Genomic DNA, 18,553 nt, shown 5'->3' with positions numbered 1-18,553 from the left:
CTGCACTTTTACTTCTCTGAGTAATTTCTTGAATTCCTACATTTCCCACAATGCCGTTTATAATGTGAAGTTGTTATGTTGGTGAGATGATTCATATAAACAGCTTACTGGCTTTCCTAAATTTTATATGAAGGATAGCTTTTTATCGAGCCTCTGTATTAATGCTGTATATCTACTTAGTTCCACACAGCATCTTACAAAGAAAGCACATACAACTTAATTAAGAACATTGTTTATTCAACTGTGGATCTTCAGTAATAAATAAATGCACAGATCATTCATTCCACAACAAAATTGAGGGAAAGCTGTTTTTTTTTTCTTTAAATATATAAATGTCCAAGTGGAGGATTGATATTGCCATGATGGGTAAACAGCACTGACCATACAGAGAGACAATCAAGACAGATGGACAAACACAGAGAGGCAGACAGGCTGAAGGACAGACATACAAACATGTACAGACCACACAGATGTCTACAAAGTATTGCGTTTTTCATTGATTGGCTCTCTTCTCTCTCTTTCCCTCTCTCTCTACTTGGACCAAATGTCTTTATGCAAAGTCTAGTCAGTCTAACATCACTATGATGTGCAAATCAATCATAAATTATAAATACAGTATTGCATCACTTCAAAGTGCTACAGAGATAGGTGCCGACAATCTTCAAAAACTGAAAAAGGTTTGTTTTCGTTGAAACCCTGTGTTTGTGTGTGTGTGTGTGTGTGTGTGTGTGTGTGTGTCCTTCTGTGTGCTTTGTGGATACATCAGGACTCGGGTAGAAAAGCAACCATGGTGGGACTTTGTGCCTTTGGGTGTTTAACACAGAGTGTAGAGCTTAGCCCAATCAAAAGCAGAAGCAATACAAACATTGTCTCAAATTGTGACACTATGCAGATCAGACATGATATTAGAGCCTTACGTCCTGGAAAGTCACTGCTATTCGTGTTTTCCGTGAATGGATTGTAAGTACAATATTGCATGACTTCAAAGTGCTATGGAGAGAACTGTGGACATTCTTCAAAAAACAGAGAAAGGTTATGGTTGTTGTGTTGTACAGATACACACTGAATGAGATAAATGTGTGAGACAACTTCTTGCTATTGGACTATGGCCTCGAAGGTCAAAGTTTAAAATCCTTCTCTAACTTGTGTCATGAGGAACAACAGTGAGGGTCCCTAATGTTTGGCGAGTAGAGTATAAAAGCACCCAAATTTGGATGCCCTGCCTTTAAAAATCTAGCGTTGATCTGTGAAAACATCAAAAGATATAGGATTTCTAAGATAGAAAGTATTGCCACCCAATTTGCTCAAATTAAAAATGTCAGGGTATCCATTTTAAATAATCAGGAACCCACAATGGTTGCAGAATTATTTCTGTAATGTGTTTGAAGTAACCTGAGTTCTTCCCAAATGCAAATTTTGTCTAATTGTCTTTATTTTTACTTTAACATGTACAGTATATGCTGTTTGTGTGTGTGTGTGTGTGTGTGTGTGTGTGTGTGTGTGTGTGTGTGTGTGTGTGTGTGTGTGTGTGTGTGTGTGTGTGTGTGTGTGTGTGTGTGTGTGAGAGTAAAGGTGTAGAGAGAAGCTTTTGCTCTTTTGACATTGTGGAATAAGAGTCTGTACTGCAGAAATGCTGAGATTTTTTTTTTACTAACATTCAGCAATCTGCTCTCTAGCAGATGAGAGACAATTTGTCCCTGGTAAATCCAGGGACGCCAAAACCATGAAATACCTTTATGTACAAGGCACAAACATCTTAACGGACCATTTGCTGGTGGTGCACATTTTAGCCCATTACCTAAAAAAAAACAAATACCATTTTCCAAAGCATCCAATAGGAGCCAGTGTTTTCTGTCATCTGAGTACGCTATGCAAAAAAAATCGAAACCAGTGTCTTTAAACTTATGTTTTGGAAAATGGTCTACAGTAAAGAATACATGACTTAAAATGAGTTAAAAGATACAAAGCTACCAGCATGGCCCTTTAAGTCGCTCTCTTCCAGGGCCAATGTGCCCTCTGATCTAAAAGGAAAATCCATTAAAAGACAATGGAAATCTCCCAGACAAAACACATTTTCTTACGCCTTTTTCTCTCAGCCCTTTCATCCAAAACAACTTCTTTGTAACGTAGCAAAGGGAGTTTCCGAGAGTGTGTATCAGGGGCCTGCAGAGGGGTTTCCCAGTCCATTTACAAGGGCCCTGGCCTTTATTTGGCATCTTATTTTATTTATTTAGCCTCTTCAGTGGAGAGTTGCGGAGGAGAGGAGAGGGGGCGGACCGGGTGCAGATGAGCGGCAGAGATGAGAGGAGGAGGAGGAGGAAAGGAGGGAGGAATATAAAAGGATAAAAAGGAGATGAGAGGGGAGGAAGGTGTGTGTGTTTCTGAGGGGTGGGGTGGGGTGGGGGACAGAGAGAGGAAGAGGACGTATGAAAGACAGGAAGCTCCGGTCGGATTGCCGGCGGAGCACCTGTCACTGAAGAGGCTCCTGCTTTCTATCACCGTCTCCTCCCGTCTTTTCCCCATCCATCTCTTTTGTCTGGCAACAGGAGGGACACCCAAAGGGGAAAGAGCGGGTGCTTAAAATTCCTCCTTCCTTCCTGTCCATCTCCTCTCCTAAAGACCTGTTGTCTCTATAGCAACGAACCCTGTCTTCATACTGAGCTTATTCAGTTGGTAGTCATGAACGTGTGTGTGTGTGCGTGTGTGTGTGAGGCAGAGAGATAGAAAAAGAGAGTGTTCGCTGCTGCTCATGCCTCTCTGTGTCAGTGTTTGTGTGTCAGTGTACCTCTGTGCGTGTTTTTTTTTTTTTTTTGTCAAGGAAGAGGGTATATTTTCAGTAAACATCAGTCCAACACTCCATCCGTCTTCGTTTACTGAAACAGGTTTTGAAAGCCAGTTCATTTTTGGTCAGTTTGAATAAATCACATGTTAAAATGGAAGGAGCGTTGGCTGGTTTCTGAACATTAAAACGTTTTTTTTTTTTTCTTTTCAGTCTTTGAGTTTTGAATCAGGCACCATGACGCTTCTCACCTCCCTGCCCTGGAAGCATGTACATACTGCAGCGGTCAGTAAGACTTGACAGCTCTTCCAGCCGATGCCAGCCCAGTCTGTGCTCAGATAGTTTGTCAGGGGGATGGCTGCGATTGGCTATCCATCAGCAGCCGGGTGAGGTTGTGATCGGACTGTGGTGCAGGTAGGCGGGGTTCACCACAGAGACTGGGAAGTTGAAAATGAACGGAGAGGTGGGCGTGGCTGTCGTTGACGTGGTGGCTGTTGACGACTTGGGCCCGAGTAGCGGGCTCGCCGTGGCGGCCGCCTCAGCGGCGCAGGAGGTGGCGAGGAGCTGCGACTCGAACTGCAGCAATTGGCCCATGAAGCTGAAGTTGGGGGAGATGATGCTGCGGCGACGGCGCACAAATTCGAAGGCTTCATCCAGGCGCACACGCTTTCTTTTCATCAGGTAGGCCAGACAGATGGTGGCGGAGCGGGAGATCCCTGCTTGACAATGGACCAGCACTCGCCCACTGGAGTCCCGTACTGAATCTGAGAAGAGATGGGGTTCAGAGGTTAGAAGGTCAGAGGTTTCCATGGACAAAATGTAATTTATTTTCCAAAAACTAAAACTACAAAAACCTCTCCGTTTTTTCACTTTGGACTCAATGAAATATCTCAACATTTATTCAATGGCACCAGATTTTATGGTCCCCGGAGGATATCCCATAATGACTCTTGTATCCTGTGAAATTGCAACGATGAGGTTGACATTTGTGGTTTTGAGTGAAATATCTCAACAACTGTTGGATGTATTATCATGAAATTTGGTTCAGACACCCATGTCCCCCTCAGGATGAATTGTGACAACTTTGATGACCTCCTGACTTTTCATGAAGCACCAACATCGGGTTAACATTTTAATATGTGAACATATTAAACATTTGCATTCTAACGCGCTAAACTGAGATGGAGAACATGGTAAACATTAAACCTGCTAAACACCAGCATGTGAACATAGTTACTGTGTTGGCAAGTTTTAGCATTTAGTTCAAATCAGCGCTGTACCTAGTGGTATAGGCTTGCAGAGGCGCTAGCATGCAGACTCAGTCTTGTTTTTGTTTTGTTGTTGTAATCAGGCTTTCACGGTGGTTTGCCGGACAATGAAAATGAACTGAAGCAAACTTAATGTTTTCCTGTTTATTTTATCTCTAAGCAAAAGGGCGCCAAGCCTGTTTGTAGCAGTTCATTCGATTTATTTTTTCAGTTGAAGAAGATGCCATGTGACCTCTGGCGGCACCGGACTGTTCAGGAGAGCATTAACAGTTTTTCACAAAAAGATAAAGAAAGCAACTTGAAATCAACAGTTTATCACTGTGATTCTCAATAAGTTCAAAGAAAAAAGAAACTATCAACCTAAATGTGCATTTTTGCATTTGAGCACAGCAGATGAACAGGGGCACTTTGCCTCAGTCTCCTCTCATTTCCTCTTCTCCACCCTTTCATAACTTCCTTCCCCTCTCTGTGAAGTTAAATCAGTAACTTACCTCAAAGTGAGAAAACAGCGAATCACATTTAACTGAGACATGCAAGTGCAAAAAATTTGAGTCATCAGCCCTCTTTCACACTTCCTCCAGTGTCCTACTTAGGTCTCTGACTCTTGCAGTATGTTTAGATGCACGCTATTATTTCGTTACTGTGAATAACCAGATTTAGGTAATAGATTGATTAAAGCATTGACAGTAACTCAATTTTCTCAACATCCTCGGTTTGCATGATCAGTTGGACAGTACTAGTAATGTCCTGGAGCATGTGTGGTGGCCTGCAGGAAATTAGAAGCACACAATATGAAGAAGATAATGGAGGGGGTTCATTTATTGTTCTTTCATGTTGATGAATTTATCTAATTTTTCCACCACTACTGGCCATGCCTTTGAATCCACTTCACCTCATGACCATTCTGGCACACGGGCAGCATTGCACAAGATCGAGGAATGTTTACTGTAATTTCTCTAAATGCACAGATGCTGGCACGATTGCCGGCAGCCACATCCCCCATCTCTTACTCTTTGTCTTTTGCTCTGCTCTTCAGGTGTCTGTATTTCTCAAGCTCTCTCTTTCACACACTCACACACACGCAGAATTCAGGTAACTCCACCACAGCGTCGGTTCACCCGGTAACAGTGGATGAGTCAGACTCTGGTCCCACAGCAACTAACTATGACGCATACCAGTACCTACACACACATCAGAGTACACACTCACCAACTTACACCCACAGCACGGAAACCACACACACAATGTATACACACAGCATGGATATGCAGAGCAAAAGCAAAGCTCACATTTGCCTATATTATATACGCAAACACATATCTGAAGTCATGCTGCAGAGAAATGATTGATTGGAATATTTTATCATTTAAAATGCAATTATCAGTTTTTTTCCTACAATGTATGACGTCAATTTGTTCCGTAGTAAATGAATTTGATTAGCTTTTGCAGGTTTTTTCTTTCTGAAATGGGAGTGATAAAGGGATACTTGGAAATAATAATTTCAAACATTCCATTGAATAAATGTCTGATTTGTCATCATCGGCCTGAGAGTTTTTCCACTGCAGCCCTCTGAAAGCTCTTTTATGGGAATAATTCTCAAACTCCAGACGAGAAGTGAAGCGCTTCACATTTGTGGCCGGTTTGAGATTAATAGAAGAAGAGGACTGTTTAGTTAACATGGGCAGTGATGAGCTACCATGGCTGAAACTCAAACTGCATCTACAGAGAATCCAAAGGAAGAAAGGACATCACAGCCCCGGCCACACTGTTTAATCGAGAGGTGAATAGATTAATTTAAAGTAAACATATGGTTAGACCTACAATTAGTCAATCAAAAAAAAAGAATCTGCAAATATTTTGATAATCGCTTAATCATCTAAGTGAAATTTTAAGCAAATATACCAACTATTTTATAAAATTTAGGGTTTCAGGCCTAAAATGTTAGAGCTTTTCCTCGTATTACATTATAGTAAATTGAATATCCTATACGTGTGATATCATCACCTTGGGATTTAGAAAATTGTGATATTGTCACCTTTTTTCTGATTTTGTATAGACAAACGATTAGTCAATCAATTGAGAAAATAATCTGCAGATTAATTGGAAATGAAAATAATTGTTAGCTGTAGCCCTTCATATGTCTTGCCATTAATATTAAAAAGATATTTCACACGTACTAGCAGACACTGCAAAAAAACATTCGACGGAAAAAAAACTATCAACAAACAAACTTGACTTAAGATCTGACTATGACCTAAAAATGATGTGACCTAAAAACAAACCCCATAAAGCCCAAAACAGGCTGGAGCCTGAAGGAAGCTCGTTTTATTTGTCGCTTTCCACCATGGGGCAACCTTAAATAAAGACACATCACACACGCTTACTCACTAACCTATGAACTCGATAGCTTCCAGGAACCAGCAGCTGATGTCTTCTTTATGGTTGTCCTCAACGGGGATGCATTTGTACTGGTAAGCCCCCTCGAAGTGGTTGGGGCAGTCGGCCGACACGTTCAGCAAAGCGGAGATTCCTATGGCATCCAAAACCTCCTTCTTTGAGGCGTGGAGGGCGCTGCCAAGGTAGAGGAACGGGAGGATCTCGACTGGGCCGCCCTGGATAAATGAATCACTTCTTTATTAATCAGCCATGAAGAGATAGATTTACTGATCTGAAGCAGTTTGTTCATAATTCATTCAGACAGTCACTCAGTAAGTCTTTAATCACTGAGTCAGTCCATAAAGAAACATCTCCTGACCCAGTCAGCTTGGAGAGCCACGTTGGCGAGCCATCGTGGCTCTCCATGTTGAAATGAAAAACAGCTTACACGCAGCTTAAGACAAAGAATTCACTGTGTCATTGTGCAGCAGAGGCCAGATGACTTCAGTAGAACCACAACCTTAAATATTTTAGCCACCCTTATTAGCAAACAGCAGAAGCTTAATATCCTTATTAATGCAGAGTCTTTTGATATGGGCCATTTCGTTCGTTAGTTTCTGTCTCAAGCCAAGTTATGTCCACATGTGGAAAAACAGCTCCTTGTAGGAGCTGAGTTTCTGATCAACTGAGCAGCGTGAACATTACTACTACTGAATTCAATGGAAACATCCGCCTGTTTTTGATTCATCAGTTTGTACGACAGATCCTGTTGACAGACTTTGTGATTTGCATTCACCATTCTCTCGTGCTTCTCTCGTGAGGAATCCTTGTCATTGCTCTGTGATCACACTTCATCAGTGGAAAAACTGGTTCTTTTGAGAAAAATATGCTCCATAGCGATTTCTTCAGGAAGCCAGTTCTACTTCATAACTTACGTAAATGACTAACATGACATTGACTGAGCACATGAGGGATTGTTACACACACATCCTGGAAAAAGGAAGGGGTCTGCAGGAACATCAAAAAATGTGGTTATGTGTTTGTCCTTTCTGGTTCTGTTTAGTATTGCTTGAAAATATTAATTGTTGATCTGCGCCAGACCACCATCAACACTGCCATCACCCTTCACAATCAAGAACATATAGCTCTTATCACTTTGTATTAATCTTTATCATTTATACAAATTGTTTGGCTGGGTTCCACTAATTTCTTTGCAAGTGGTGTCTTGTCCGACATACTATATTATATTACTGGAAGGAAATATTTTCTCTGCTCATATTACATATTGCACATTTATAAAATATTCCAGGCTGTACTACATAAAGAGCAAATATACGCCAGTGTTTACATGTACTAATGCAATTTTGGACCAGCTTGTGTTTCTTTTGAGCCATATCTCAAAGCATATTGTAATGTAAGAGTGAAAATATTGTTTTCCCATTCACTAGATCTGAGAGGTCAGGCTGTTGGCGGTCTATACCGGTAGTGAGACTTATTGACGAGGGCTGTGTCCGTTTATGTCACTGCCGCTGACGACCTCGCTACTGACACAGCGTCAGGAAATGATCGATACTACTAAGAGATGTAATGTGGGGGGGGGGGGTACACGAGACACTCAACTAGCTTTCACCCAGTACATCATATCAATACTGCAACAGGAAGCGACAGTATTCCTTGAATTAAAACTCCACTTGACAGTGTGGCCGAGACTATCAAGCATTTGTCGTAGAAAACATACATAGACTGAATTGTCTGTGTGTCTATCCTCATGCATTCCAGGGGAATTAAACCCAAACCACATGGGACGTTGAGCATTGCATAAAGTCTGCAGGCTCAAGCGGCAGATTGCTGATGAAAACGAGGCCACCAGGGTCACAGGAAGTGACAATGAGGTTAAATCAGAGGTGAATACCATGAGACAAATGACCGATTTAAACAAAGTGTGGATTTTCAGCAAATGACCGTATCAGTTTCTGTCGATTTCTCCGCCATGGCCTAGAGACTGAAGAAACAAGCGTGTAACGACACTTTCGCTGGTTTAAATTCCCAGGCTGGATGTTAAATGTGGCTGAATGAAGGTGTTGAAACACTTGAGTTCTGTTGAGCAAGGCAAATAACCTCCAGTGTTTGCACTCAGTAGCTCCAAGTGCCAGTGTGTGAAACTGCTGGTGACTATTACAGGATAAAAAACCAAAACAGCTGATTAACCGATAAGTTGGCTGATGGCACATTAATAGATTTAAGTACTTATAACGAGTTTCCACTTTTAATCAATTATTTTATTAAGTATAAATTAAAAACAAAAAGTTTTTTTTTCTTTTACATATGAATATAAACTAAATGCTTTTAGTCTATGTGAGCAAATTCAAGACACTGCTTTTTGGTCTGGTGACTTGTGACAGGCATTTGTGAGTATTTTATGTAACACTCATTATTTGCAGTAACTATCGGCTGCACACAATCAGAAGCATCTTACACGTGACCTACATTAGGTTGACACTGGCGGATGTTAATTATGCTTTTAAATTTACTCTTTTCAACCTGAAAAGGTGGACAAAGTTTGAGCCCGGTGGGTCTGCCCTCATCTGTCTTGTGTTGTGCTTTACCTGGTCGTGGTGTGGCGTCCCACAAGACGAGCAGGCAGAGTCAATGCTGGACTGGCTGTTGAGGGACGGTAAGGATTTGGTCTTCAAACAAAACTCGGGGTATTCTGTGAAAAACCTGTCATATCCACCTGGAAAAAAAGACAAAACATCATGATCAAATAGGATTCATCATGTGCAGTGTTTTGCTTTAGGAAAAGGACTGTAATATACCATAAATGACGATGCAGTACATTAGAAAACAATGTTATAGTAAACCATGTGAGAGGACCACAGACAAACGCTCCAGGAACATTACAGAAACAGAGACTTCGTGTTTGGGGTCTATATGCATAGAACACACTACTGAAGAATACTTAAGGACAAAAGAAGAACGGCAGCCCACACTAACATCCACGCACAATCTGCACAAGGATTTTTATTCTCTGCATCGAGCGAGCCTGACATAAAGTCTATTAAACCGACTCCTGACCTACTCTGGCCTTTGTCTATTGCTGTGGATTTGGAAACAATTTCATCATCCCTTTGATTTTTTTTTTTTTTTTTTTTTTATTTCTGCAGGATGACCACTGCTCTCTGCACCTCGGGGATCAAATCAGATTAACTGGGAAATGTCATCTTTATACGACACATACATATACTCCTGTGCTTCAAGGCGCCTGCGTCATTAGGATGCACAAAAAAAGAATGCGCCACAGCTTGCAGCTTGCAGCAGCTTTGGTTTTCAGATTTCCTGCAGTCTAAATATAGTCTGGTGGGTAAATCAAGTGTTGATTTTAGACTTTACTGCTTCCAATTGGTCAGTAACCCCGTGGTGGACTCATTCTGAAATGGTCATGTGTGTCCTGTAAGTCCCTCCGGTTAGAAGTGGCTCCTATGCATCAGCATTACCTCATTCACTCAGCTCACAGCCATTAGTCTGTGTGTGTGAATTTGTGTGGCTGTGAGTGAGTGTGTTTATTGTAAAAAAAAAAAAAAAAAGTGCATAAAAATAGAGCAGGCACAGTCAGCAGGATATTTCAGTCTCTGGTTTATAGGCTAAGGAGCAGCCACAAACACAGTATTCAGTATCTTTATGGAGGCAATAAAAAAATATAAGTGTGGGGTGAAGAATGAAATGAGCAATGATCCGCATAGGTTGGTGGCATATCCACTGAAACGAGGCTATAGCTGAAACTTGGAGCTATTATTATTATTATTATTATTATTATTATTATTATTATTATTATTATTATTATTGGTTCTGATTGTCCTGTAATGCTCCAATTCAAGAATAAATAAACGTAGGTGTGCAATTATTATTATCATGTCTATTGTACTTTTTTTTTTTGACCATTGTAAAGGCTTATTCACGAAGAAACCTTTTTAGCCTCAGGTAATAACAGTATTAGAGACTAAACTGGCCTCCCATTGTGAGTGGGGGGAGAAAAAAGACAAAGGTTGCATTGTAGGCTGGTGCTTCCCAATCTAAAGGCTGAATCCAAGAATAAAAGAATATATTTGTGTGGTTGGTGTATTTTACCATCAGCACACGCTGCAGCTGACCCATGTAAAAGCTAAATGTGATAGAGAAGCGCATTTTTACCTTTCAGCAGGTAAATGTTTGTGCCGGAGGAGTCCCGGCACAGCGCGTTGAGCACCAGGGTGACCGTGCTGTCCTCCTTCACCGTCTCGGAGTCCGGCGTCCTCTCGTCATACAACACCACGGCGGAGTACATCCCGGAGCGGAAGCGGCCCCGGACCTCCTCGTCCCCGGCCAGTACCTGGTCCAGGCTCAGCACGGAGCCCTTGGCTCTGCGGCGCACGATGGTGTTGCAGCGGGCGTTGACCGCGCCGCGGATGTGCCCCGCGCTGAAGGCGAGGAAGGAGCGGCAGTCCAGCAGCAGGCACTTGGCGCTGTCGTCCCTCAGGAGCCGCTTCAGCACCGTGCAGTCCATCTCGCACAGCTCCTCCATCGCGCGTCGTTTCAGGCTGCGTGCGTGAGCTTCCCTGTCGCTGAACCCCTCGTTCTGTCTCTCTCTCTGTGCCCACCACCGCCCTCCAGACCTGGAGAAGGCGCGCAGATCCTGCGGTGGATTCCCTTTGCGCTTCTCCTCTATCCACGCATCATCTCGTGCGTTGTAACCTCTCTACTCTTTACGCACAGTCCGCTCACCGCTTTCTTTCCCGTCCCTCTCTCGGAGTCTTCCTCCCCAGGATTGTTTCTCTTTTTTCTTTTTCTTTTTTTATGAATGGGTGCACCGCGTCACGGCGGAGGTGACGTCAACCCGTAGCAGCCAATCATAAAGCGTCCAGTTTCCCGTCCCATTTCCTCCTCCGCCGTTCATTCATAAAAAAAAAAACAAAAAAACGGACAGACATCAATGAACCGAGAGGCGATGTGGATGGAGATTAGACTCTATGAGGCGTGCAGCGGGGTTTGGCATGTCTTAACCAGCTCACCACCACACTTGAATGATCATTAGTAGTTTTTTAGGATAAAATAAAGGGGTTTAACGGATTTTAAATGAACAGTTTTCAGACCCGGTTTCAAAACCAGACTTAAAAAAAAGCCAGAGCCTAGTGTGTGATATCCAATCAGCTTCTGACCTTTGTTTTATTTTTTGTGGAGCTACAAGGTATTGACCTAGCAGAGACGCTCAACTGACTTTTTAATTCATATTTCATAGTTTTTAACCTTTATTTAAGTCTTTAAACCTGCATTAAAAATTATTGTCATAATAAACGTGACTCAAATGACCGTGTAATGTGAAAAGATGGCTTGCCTGTGCTGAAACCACGGAGAATTAAAATGCAGACCTTCAGCTATGCGGCTTTTTTAGGCCCTTTGAGCTTTTTTTGTTTTGTGTTCATTCCCACACACGTATATTCAGTCTCTCATTAAACCCACCAGAGTTTCCAGTAAAATAAACTCTCAAAAACCAACTGTGCGCTACCTGCCCAGCACCAAAGGGCAGATAGAAGGGTAGCAAAACTAGCTTGCGAAGAAAAGACACACACAGTAGCTACCATATATTTCCCTCAGGGTCACTGGAGACATAAAACAGAGCTAAATGAATAGTGGTTATTGAACCTATATGTGTCGTTTGGCCAGAAATACAAATGAAAATGAACACGAATGTTGCTCTGTTTCCACTAGAAGGGAAAGCAGGCACCTGTTTGCTAACATTTTAGCCATAGCATCTAAAATGGTGTTAGCGGTGTATCTGTCAGCTTGCTTTGAAACTTATCTCTGTCCTCTAGTGGCCAAAAATCAACCAATACAGCTTTAAAGTCATTTCACATCTTCACTTTGCTTCATTTTGCTTTTAATTTAAATTAAATGCCAAAAATTTGATTATTTTAATTTTAAGCTTTGATAGGACTATTTCAAATTGTATTTAAATAACATTTTAAAGAACTTGTCCTGTAGATAATGTCAGTCTGATTGTGGTTTTAAATTGCTGAGAAATGTACTAGACTGCAGGTGGGTGTGCTTACACGTGTGCGCACACACGTACATAAATCCGCGTGTATATGCGTGTGGGTGTGTGATCCTACAAGCGGAAGTGATATTTGCATCTTCTATTGCACAGCCTTAGTTGAGCCAGCTCAGGAATTTGCATGTTGGTCGCACTTCCATGGTTACAAGAGGAAAGAGAGCAGCGCGGCAGCAGATGGGGTGAGGAAAAAGCAGACACCCTGACACACACAGACGCTCCAGCTGATAAATAGACTATAAAACTTATCATTTTAATATTGTATCGTTCTTATATACATTTATTATTAATGGGTTTATGTGGGAAAACTTCTAGATAATACAAGTGCATATGGATCTGTGTTTGTTAGGCTTTTGTTCACAGGCCTTTATGCTCAACTCTGAAATGTATGTCCGATTTATTTTTAATGAAGATGCCAAGATGTAACTTACATAGTACATGTATGATCTGACAGCACTGTTGAGATGACACTTGTAAGCAGTCGATCAGTATGTGATGCTGCTTGTTTCATACCGACTTGAACTCATTGGAACTGCTGTAGTATTTATGTCATGTTTTCTGTCTGACATGGTTAAAAACGAGACTTTCTAGACTCAACAGTGAGCAAACCTCAAGGAAAGGAAATGTGGCAGACAGTTCATGGTTATAAGGTAACAATACAAATTAGCAGGAATTTTTTGTTGAAAACTGAAGTAGTTGCCATTTGTATGACAAGAAAAAAATTTCAATTTTTGTCCAATATAATAAAAAATGTTTGGATTTTCATAGAATACATATTACTTGGAGTTACAGTGCTTCTTGACATAGATTCTCCAAAGTCTCTGGTACTCTGCTGGAGGGATGAACACCATTCTTCTGAAAGAAATTTCCCTATCCAGTGCTCTGATAATGATGGTGGAGAGCGCTGTGTAACTTGTCGGTCAAAATTCCCTCAGGTGTTCCCGGTTGAAATCTGGTGACTGCAAAGGCCACAATATATTTCACATCATTCTCGTCAAGCCATTCAGTGACCCCACATGGACAGTGTGGAAGCATCTGCATGTGTTGTTTGTCCACTCATTTATTCAGGTTTTTCCTTTTATTTGAGCCTAACACGTTCCATACAGAGAAATCAGAAATGGGACACTATGAGCCATAATGTGGTTTGTGTGTGTGTGTGTGTGTGTGTGTGTGTGTGTGTGTGTGTGTGTGTGTGTGTGTGTGTGTGTGTGTGTGTGTGTGTGTGTGAATATATTTACATATATATATATATATATATATCCTGTGTGCATGTGAATGTCGGTATGGTGTTTGCAATGTGTGATGGTAGCATTGCAGCAAAAATAAGTCATGAATGAGAGGACCTTGAGAATGTTAAGACAGAGAGGCGAGAGATGGAAGATGGAAGACGAGACAGCGACAGGCAGAAGAGGGGAGGAAGAGGAGGAAGAGATGGAGGAATGGGGGGGTTATCTCTTGTGCTGGACTGAAGCCTCTAGACCCTCATACTAGCACACACACACACACACACACACACACACACACACACACACACACACACACACACGCACACAACACTCCGGATTACTACCAACCCCAAACAATGCCTTGCACAGTTGGGATGGTGCTGCTGCCGTAGCAACAAGGGAGAGGTGTGGGAGGGCGGAGACAGCAGTCGGGGTGCTGCGAGGGGATTGGCTGGGAAGAGACTCTTCGCTGATGTCATCCCTCCCTCCCTCTGCTCACCCTGTCCATCCATTCATCCCCTCATATCCCTAACCCATATGTCGTCATCCGTCAGTACAGTGGTCGAGAGAGAGAGAGAGAGAGAGAGAGAGAGAGAGAGAGAGAGAGAGGATAATATTTTGTACATGTCAGTGATGGTAAATACCTCTCTGCCTCCTCCTTTTTTAAATCCATTTTCTTCTCTCTTATCCCCCAATCTGTCTGGTTTGTTGACCTCTTTCACTCTCATTAATCTCTTTCTTTATAATGCTGTCCTTTTTTACTTTTGCTCATTTACAGGCACTGTGCATATTGCAGTATATAACACTGCAGTATCCATATATTACATAGTCCCCCAACAGCTAAGCATACTGAGCAGTAATTAAAAGGGAATATTAATGTGAATAAAGAGAATATGGACTATAAAAGACATCATGATGTTACATAGGCAGGTGCTTAATATAAAAAAAGCCCTATCAGGCAATGTTAAGGAAAGTGATAAAAAAAATTCATGGATCTGCCCGAAAATTTAATGGATTCTCCTTTGGCCCACGCCCCAACCTTCCACCAAGTTTGGTGCAAATTGGTTGAGTAGTTTTTGCGTAATCCTGCTGACAAATAAACACAAAAACAGACCAACAAACAGGCAGGGGTGAAAAGATAACCTCCTTGGCGGAGGTAAAAATAGCAGTATAGCAAAGTGGCAGCAGACTACAAGACGAGTACACAGACAGACTGAAAGCAAGGTGACAACAGCAAAGAGCAAGCTACAGCGGTGGTGCCGCAGATAAAACAGGTTGTCTATCACAGGGTTGGTGGTTCTGTCGCTGCTTCCTCCAGTCCACATGCTGAAGTGTCCTTGAGCAAGACACTGAACACCAATTTCTCCCAGTGGCTTTGGTATGAAGGCGCTATATAAATCAACTCCATTTCTTTTTTTATGCTGTCACAGCTGACTACCAACAAACTTTCTCTTCAAAGGAATAGTTCGACATTTCGGGAATTATGTTTATTCGCTCTCTTTCTAACATCATGTCTGTGACGCTAGAAAGCCAGGAGATGGTTGGCTTAGCACAGCTAGCCTGGCTCTCTCCACAGGTAAAACATCTGCAGTCACCAGGACCTGTTAAGCTCACTAAATAACATGCTATACCTCTTTTGTCAACTTGTCTAAGCTATAGGCTTACTAACTGTCTCCTGGCTTCGTCTTTAGACATGAGAATGGAAGTGATCTTCTTTTGTAACCCTCAGCAAGAAAGCAAATGAATGCAGTTTCCTATATTTTAAACTACTCCTTTGAATGAATGGTACGCAATGTAACTGTAGTATGTACGCAGTAGTAGTCCAGAAGTTAGAATAATAAAAACATCAACATGCCATAAAAAAACACACATGTGGATGTGTGTGTGTCTGTGTGTGTGTGTGTGTGTGTGTGTGTGTGTGTGTGTGTGTGTGTGTGTGTGAAGCATGTGTATACACACTCTAAATCTGTCCCACTCTCTAATCCGATAATCCACTGGTTAAACCTTGACTGAGTGCTGCTACGTTTTCATGAATGAGTTTGTGTCAATTGTCATGTGTTTATGTGAGCGTGTCGACAAAGAGAGAGACAGTTACATGAGTGAAAGTAAAAAGGAGAATGAATATATGACAGAAAAAAAAACAGGAAACAGAGATGCTGTAAGGACACAGAGCAGAGAGAAAAGGTAGAGAGAAAAAGAGGGTGAGTCGAGCAGCGGAAGTGAGCGGGTGGTGTAGTGGGGGTTGTTACTCTGTTTGGAGCGGATGCATATTTTCTCACGTTGCACATGTTGATACTCCTACAATGAGTTTTTGTGTCCGACAAGGAGGTTAACTATTTGCAGTGCGATGATCATATCATAAAGATGATCATTTTCTGCTCTTGGGGTCGTTGGTCTAACGCATCAAAAGGACAAAACAGAGTGTTTGACCATGCTGCCGTGATATTACCTGTTTTTAGTCTTTACAAAAAATAAAAAATAATGGAAAAATCTGCAACAGGTCTCTTTATGAGGCAACACACATTATAGGGCGGGTTCACCTGGTTCATCCAAGTCACAAAAAGCACACCACTGTTTCAAAAGCCATGAGTGAACTTTTGTTTATGCTGCTCGGAGCATTTAAAAAACACAGCAAAGTGCCTTTCCAGAAACAATGCCCCAGTTACTCAGGATAGTAATTATGGCTTGAATAGGGGAACGTGAGAAAGCTTTTTTTTTTTTTAGATTTGAATGAAACGTTGAACCGCATTGATTTCTGTAGGCACAGTGCCCTGTACCGTGGTTCTCAAACATTTAGGCCTGTGACCCCTTAAAACAAAGCAATGTGTACTTGCATGTACTTGTGCTTGCTTGTACCGAGTCAAATAAAAAGCTTTTGTTCCCCTTGTTGTATCTGAATCTGTATCTAAAGACGATAGAAAAGGCAAACATTAAAGTCTGGAAAAATAAAAATAATTTTGTGTAATAGAAATGTCTCATTTTTTCCTGCTTTCCAATCCTGTTAATCACCTTTCAATGTATGTGTTAGAGAAAATGTATGTGGTGTTGTACTTTTGGTAAATGTTAACACGTTTGAATTCCTACTTTTTTATTTCCTGGGCTATGTTTAGACTTTTTGCATGTTCTAGCTGTTTTGATTTCTACAATGGTCATGTTAGTAGATGATAGTCAGTATTGCTTTGATTTCTGCCAACTGTAAACTGGAGTTTAATGCTGAGGCGCTGGAGTTTTGGGGTGGTGTCATGTTTGTCCAGAGCTGTTTGTTGAGACTGTGTGGGTTAATGAGTAATAAAACTAACGGGTCACCAGCTGCTTTCCCCCATTTCAACTTACAAAGCACACACACAGATGCAAGGTCACTGCCCTGAATCCCTTCTTGTCTGGCCCTCAAATGCTAACGCAGCGAACCTGAGACTGCAGACACATTGTCAGCACACACCCCACGTGCCTTATTGCCTGTGTACTTCCACTCATCATTGTGAATGTGAATTGTAAGCTCTTTATTTGGTCGTTGTGTTGCCTACTTCCTCCTCAGCCAAGTGCTAACACTCCACTATTTGATAATCCATGACCTCTGACATGAATGAGCTTCAGCTTGTGGAAAAGGTAATTTTACTTTTCAATTTTGACCGTTATTTCACTTGGAAAGTCGATAAATAACAAATTGGCAGCTGGAAAGAAGAAAACCTTGTTGTGACTTCAAATTGGTAAAAGGAGAAAATACAGACAATGGAGAAAATCCATAATATGACAATATTAAAATGAAACAATAAGTGTTAAAAGTAGTATCAAAGCTGAACCTGTAATAGCATGCTGGTAGGTGGACATTGTTACCTTTGGACAGAGCCAGGCTAGCTGTTTCCTCATTTCCAGTCTTCATGCTAAACTCACAAAAAAAAAAAAAAAATCCTCATTCAAATCTCACTGTGTGTTTTGAATAGTCAAAGCAGCACAGGGTGAAACAGTGAGATCATATTCAAAGCTATTCATATTTTACTCAAAAATCTGTAACCAAGGGGGATGTCTGCAGCCAAACATTCCTGTTACGCCTACAACGTTCAAACTTTTCAAACTACACAGCTGACACAAATATTATTTTGGTTAATGAGAACAGGAGAGAATTCATGATCCTAACCCGGAGGAAGCTAAAGTTTTTAAAGTACCTTCCTGCCATAAATACTCTCACAGCTTGGGCACTAGTCCAGACTTCTTGTTTTTTTTTAATATTTTTTCAGTCTGGGTAATATCCACAGGCTGGTGCTGAGGGGTTTACAAAGTGAAGGTAAGCAGTCATCATATTTGGATGACGTGACGACATGAAGCAGTGCCGAGCAGCAGTTTGCATCACTAACTGTTAACTTTAAAGTGATGGTTTGGTCACACCAGACACTGGCACAGCAAAATTCATTTGCACATTGTTTTGAAAAATGTGGCTCTGGAAGATTGGTGACGTAGTGACACCTTGCAGGGCTAGTTGGTAAACTACTGCGGCCAGCAAGCTAGACGCCAACGCTAGCCAGCTGTGGGACATGCTAGCACTAGTCAGTCACCATAGCCCCCTGAGTCTCTTTCTTTTTCCTCTACTTACCTCTACTGGGAACTTTTAGTCTCCCTTGGCATTTCCTTCTGTGAATTGTACACCATTTCATTCAATAAAGAGTTTTTAAGGGGAAGAAACGCACTCTGAGTTAGCCAGCTTGCTAACTCTCAGTTATTAATCTTATTAGTTCAGTCATTAATGGGTCAACAAGTGTTTATTTAGAATAATTATTTTTGCCATCAACTTCTGTGTCATTAAGTGTCTGCAAATTATTCCTCTTTT

The 18,553-nt window shown here is 41.5% G+C and overlaps 1 protein-coding gene across 1 annotated transcript; it reads right to left on the bottom strand.

Moving 5' to 3' along the window:
- Positions 1 to 2,374: 2,374 nt before the first annotated feature.
- On the bottom strand, positions 2,375 to 11,211 carry dusp4 (dual specificity phosphatase 4). Its single transcript, XM_040158276.1, has 4 exons — positions 10,612 to 11,211; positions 9,030 to 9,157; positions 6,440 to 6,659; positions 2,375 to 3,543 (listed from the first exon to the last, which is right to left on the bottom strand). Exons 1-4 carry the CDS (start codon positions 10,979 to 10,981, stop codon positions 3,155 to 3,157), a joined length of 1,107 nt encoding a protein of 368 aa, XP_040014210.1. The 5' UTR covers positions 10,982 to 11,211; the 3' UTR covers positions 2,375 to 3,154.
- Positions 11,212 to 18,553: the final 7,342 nt, after the last annotated feature.

This window comes from Xiphias gladius, chromosome 20, assembly GCF_016859285.1.
Source record: "Xiphias gladius isolate SHS-SW01 ecotype Sanya breed wild chromosome 20, ASM1685928v1, whole genome shotgun sequence".
NCBI lineage: Eukaryota > Metazoa > Chordata > Actinopteri > Istiophoriformes > Xiphiidae > Xiphias > Xiphias gladius.
The sequence above is the reverse complement of the archived record's forward strand: the minus strand, read 5'-3'. Positions and strand labels throughout refer to the sequence as shown.

Coding starts and splice junctions, on each gene's coding strand:
- dusp4 (XM_040158276.1), bottom strand. CDS start 10,981: ATGGAGGAGCTGTGCGAGATGGACTGCACGGTGCTGAAGCGGCTCCTG. Junction 9,158..10,611: donor AAACATTTACCTGCTGAAAG/GTAAAAATGCGC, acceptor CTTTTTTTCCAG/GTGGATATGACAGGTTTTTC. Junction 6,660..9,029: donor GGACGCCACACCACGACCAG/GTAAAGCACAAC, acceptor TCATTTATCCAG/GGCGGCCCAGTCGAGATCCT.